The sequence below is a fragment of the Aspergillus viridinutans genome (assembly GCF_018404265.1).
Source record: "Aspergillus viridinutans IFM 47045 DNA, scaffold_3, whole genome shotgun sequence".
Taxonomy (NCBI): domain Eukaryota; kingdom Fungi; phylum Ascomycota; class Eurotiomycetes; order Eurotiales; family Aspergillaceae; genus Aspergillus; species Aspergillus viridinutans.
This window is the reverse complement of record NW_025091219.1, coordinates 3,121,754-3,126,918: the sequence shown is the minus strand read 5'-3', so window position 1 is coordinate 3,126,918 and position 5,165 is coordinate 3,121,754. Positions and strand designations below refer to the sequence as shown.

General features: G+C 39.2%; 1 protein-coding gene across 1 annotated transcript; it reads right to left on the bottom strand.

Moving 5' to 3' along the window:
- Positions 1-2,830: 2,830 nt before the first annotated feature.
- Positions 2,831-4,012, bottom strand: Aspvir_005996 (uncharacterized protein; the record flags this gene model as incomplete). Its single annotated transcript, XM_043269206.1, has 3 exons — positions 2,831-3,512; positions 3,571-3,692; positions 3,743-4,012. 3 exons carry the CDS (start codon positions 4,010-4,012, stop codon positions 2,831-2,833), a joined length of 1,074 nt encoding a protein of 357 aa, XP_043125141.1.
- Between the last annotated feature and the right edge of the window lie 1,153 nt (positions 4,013-5,165).

Genomic DNA, 5,165 nt, shown 5'->3' with positions numbered 1-5,165 from the left:
TTCATGTCCTTCCTTATGATAAAGGTATATTTATAAATGCCACTAATAAATACATTATTATATACTATATGGATGATATTCTTATAATATATGAAAATCTAGCTTATATTCAAGAGATATCTAATAAGGCTTAAAAATATATAAAAATAAAGGAAATAGGTTCTGTGGCAACCTTCCTGGGGAATAATATCTCTATAAATTATAAAGAAAAATTAATATTCATCTACTAAGGATCATATACTAAAAAACTTCTAAAGAAATTTAGTATATATGACCTTTATAAGCCTGTTTTAATCCCTGGGGAACCAGGAATTAAACTAAGAAAGAATACTAGCTAAGCTAGTAAGAATGATATTAATAAATATTAAAAATAAATAGGTTCTATCCTATATCTTATCCTTAAAACTAGATCTAATATCACCTTTAGCACTACCTACTGTGCTAGGTATATGAGTAATCCTAATAGTAAGTATTTTAATACCCTAAATAGGATCTGGAAATATCTATTAAGATATCCAGAATTAGGCCTAGTATATAACTACAAAGGAAATGACCTTTTTATAAAAGGGTATTCTAATTCAGACTAGGGCAATGATTTAGATTAAAGAAAATCTACTTCAGGATATATATTTAGCCTAAGTAGTGATATAGGGATTAATAACCCTATAAGCTAGAATTCTCAGCTACAGAAAACTATAGCCCTAAGTAGCTATGAAGCTAAATATATGGCCCTAAAAGAGGCTATAAAAGAGGCTATATATCTAAATAGCATATTCTAATATCTAAATAATCACCTAAAACTAGGCTATAATGCTAGGACCCCCAGGATCCTAGTAGATAGTGATTTAGCTAAGAAACTAGCTAAAAATCCTGAATTTTATAAAAGATCTAAATATATTGAAATAATATATCATTTCAATAGACAGGCTATTTAAGAAGGAAAAGTAGAACTTATCTATATTCCTAGAAAATACTAACTAGCTAATTTCCTTACTAAAAATAAGAATAATCTGCTACATAAATTATTTATGAAAATAGCTAGTCTAGGACCTAGTAAGGATATAAAATAATAAGGTTTTATCCCCTAAGAGGGTTTTATCCTTATAAAATTAGCCTTATAAAAAGAATTACCATTTATTCTAAGCTGATATAACTAGTATAATTTTTACCTATAAAGGTTTTTAATACTAGTTTATATATATATACTAGTGCCTTTTTTTCCTATAAAGGTTTTTGCACTAGAAGACTAAAGGTCTAATCTAAATACTCCTATATTTAGCTTAAGGGGGGGTGTTGGAAAAGGAGTTATACTATGGTTCATCCCTAGTCATATCCATGGGTTAACTTACTATAGTAGATCCCTACCATAGTTGACCTTTGACTATAACCATGGATCACCATGGGCCTATGATCTAACTATGAATCATTAGTGAGATCACTATGAGGTTAGTAGCAAATATAAGGCTAGTAGTAAGATTATTTAAAATATAGAATAGTCTAGACCTAGGAGGGATTACCTATAAATATACCCTTAATATCCTCTCTATAGTCTACATTGATTTTATGAATAATTGATTACTTTTTATCTTATACTATTTTATTCTAATATTCTACTAAGCTATCTATTCCCCTTTATACTAGTGAATTTCCTTTGTTATCTACATACATATAACTCACTAGTATTCTTATTCTTTTTCACATTAACCCTCTAAGCTAGTTATACTTTAACCTTCTAAATAAGTTATACCTTAACTCTCTAAGCTAGTTATACTTTAACCCTCTAAGTAAATTATATCTTAATTCTCTAAGTTAGTTATACCTTAACTCTCTAAGGTAGTTATATCTTAACTCTCTAAGCTAGTTATATCTTAACTTTCTAAGCTAGTTATATCTTAATACTCTAAGCTAGTTATATCTTAACTCTCTAAGCTAGTTATATCTTAACCCTCTAAGCCTTAATCTACTAAGACTACTAAGCCTACTAGACCTATAAAGCCTAAGAAGCCTATAAAGCCTATAAAGTCTATAAAGGCTCTAAAGTCTATATAGCTTATTAAGTCTATTAAGCTATAGCCTCTAGCTCCTATATATTCTCTTTATAATAGTATCTATCTAGACTATTATAAGGTAGCTAGCCTCTGAATTAAGTTTCTAATTATTTAATTATTATATACTATTAAATCTCTTAATGCTAGATTCTAGAAACCTAAAGATAATATATCTAAAAAATATAGTTATTAATAATTAGTTTCTTACCACTGGTTACTTTAAAGACTAATAGATATAGAAAATTAATTAATTAGATAAATTTAGATAAACCACTAAGTCTATATACCTACTAAATTCTACTAGTTATATACACCTAAATAGGTTATCTATACCTATATAGGTTAGATATCATTCACCTATATCTATATGGGTTAGATTAGGGCCAACCCTTATCCAACCCACAGCGTGGATTGGGTGGGGTGGGTGTGGTTTGGTGGGGTGGGTAAGCCAGTCTAAGCAGGGGTCAGTTACAAGTTTACAACCAATGTGCAGAACATCGGATGCTTCAGTAGGTTCTAAGCACTAACGCACCTAGAGACTGACCAATCGCTAGTCGTCGCCCAGGTTTACCTACTTCCGAGGTTGGTATGGACGCCAGGAAGCAAGGTCAGGTCGAAATGGCGCAAATGCCGATATAACTGACACGCCAGAAGTGCCACATACTGCCAGGCCTCTGGTAGCAAAACCTGGTGTCATCGCTCCCTGTCTACTAAGGTACAGTCTGCACGCGGATAGGTCTTTGGAACGCCGTAAGGTTGATGAAACGGTAAGTATGGGGATTCTAATGTTCGGCCCTCAATTTCCGCCGACGATTTAGCCAGTCATACGTTCTCCAGCAGTCCAGGTAGAGAGATGGGCCTTCACTGCGAATACATACAACGGGCTGACCATGGCGCAGACTAAACCACACTTGATCATCACTGCAGGGGCTACTGGCCGCCACTCCAACTAGGCAGATCCATGTGTGTGCCTCTGGGGAGCACCTGATCCAGGTATCCATGGACGCTTTGACCAAGGCATCCTTCAAGGTTTGAACGAGATTTTGCAAAGTACCGGCGTTTACCGAGAAATAATCATCGAGCAGATACCAGAATATTAAAGCAGCGGCCTGGCAGGATTGATCGATTCTGTTGGAGGTAGATGGATGGACATTTTCGGGTGCATCATGGCGTTGGCTGATCTTTTGTTGTAGCTGATTACGCCACTTGATCTTGGTGGAATTATACAAGCCCTCCTCTCGTGTTGAGGCCACGTAATGTCCATCCTGATATCTGCAGATGAGGCTAATGTCCTGGAAGATGGTGATCGCTGCGTGGGAAAGGTTATAGTATCCAGTCTGATGCGCAGCCCGCTTGAGAGCGGCCGTGAGTAGACAGGTCGGCGGCGCCAACGGTGTTGGTGGAATATCCAGACCCGGAATGCCAAACTCGGAGTCGAATATAATCGCCTCTGTCAGGACACATCTGCTGGAGTCAGAGGCTCTGTTGGCCATTGGGCGGATGAGTCGATAGGGTCTCTTACACGGGTACTAAGGCGGAAAAGAAACCGCCAAAGCCCATCTTATGAAGTCCTCCTTTGACTCTGAGCAACTTCATCAGGCCTTCCCTATGAATCTGGGATGAGTCCTCGTCACTCCTCATCGACTATCTTCGTTAAGGACTGATTTCTAAGACACAGTGCATAAGTAGCTCACCGAGAAGAAAACTAGTGGAGGAATGCACGCAATCGTTCCGTCGTCCAGCATACCACCAGGAGAAGCTAGCTTCTCGCGAAGGAGCCGCAGTGCCATAGTATAGTGGTATATTGTGATATGATTATTATCTCTGCCCTGGAAAGAATCCAGGTGAGCAGATGCCGAGAACAACGTCGCATGGAAGAAGCAGGGGTCGACCAGGGCTTGGGAAACCCAATCAGTGCGTAGGAGAAAGGCAAGACTGCCATTCTCGACCTTGAGCGGTGCCATTCCGAACTTCTCAATGACTATTGGCGGATGCCGCTTCGAGCCTATGGTCAGGACATATACTTGCAACAGCCGGTCCCAGCTAGGTCTAGGAGCTCATCCACCTACAAGAATGCAGTAGCATAGGCATGTGTTTCTGCGTAGGAATGGGAAATGACACCTTCGCATCTACTCATTGTAGAGCTAGCGAATCTACAAAGCAGGACGTAGCAGAATTGTGAGCGAAGGTAGCGATGAAACCATTCCAATACCTGCACTGAGTTTGAAGTCTACGAACATCAGCAGCCGTTACTAGGGCAGACAGAGCACTAGAGGTAGCCGTACCTGGTACATCGTGTGCAGCTGGGCAATTGCCTGTCGCATTGTCTCTTTCCAGACTTACACGCCAGACAAGCTTGATTGGCCAGTTGTTCATCTGCTACCAGTGGTAATCTGTCTTGGGTCGCATCTATCTGTTTCGTTCGCCAGAGAGAGAGGTGAAATATCTCGCCCTGATGTATACGGTGAGTTTCCAAGGGCGTGGACACAGAAGCACCCTGTGCTAGGACAAACTGGAGCCTGGCGTAGCAACATTCTCGCCGAAGTCTAGGTATCAAGTTAAAAACCAACAAGTTTCCGGCCTATGGATATCCCTCACCGTAGACACGTGGAGCATACAGGAATAGCTCGATCGCATCTGCGTTTCTTCTGAGCGCATGATACGCAGGCGTTATCCGCGGTAGGTGCCACGACTGCCACAACGCCCCTAGGTTCAATATCTCTCATCACAATCACAAGAGGGAAGGCCTTGAGGTTGGGTTCACGATGAACAGAAGAATGAGGAAATAGCGATGGGAATAGGTCCTTCTACCTGTTCTACCTGTTTCCGCTGAAACTTCGGCGAGTGCTGACGTGGGATTGAAGCTAAATTCACCAACTACGGCGGACTATAGCTACAATGTGGACTTTTGGAGTTTTTTACTGTTCACTGCCTGTATTACATATTGCCACTACCTCCACAGATAGCAGCATATACTAAGGATATTAATACCCATAGTATTAATATTAAACCATGACCTACCATAGTATTCAATATCAAATCATCATCTAGTCAGGATATCAATTCAATGCCATAGTATTCAATATTGAATCATCAACTAGTATGGATATCAAATCA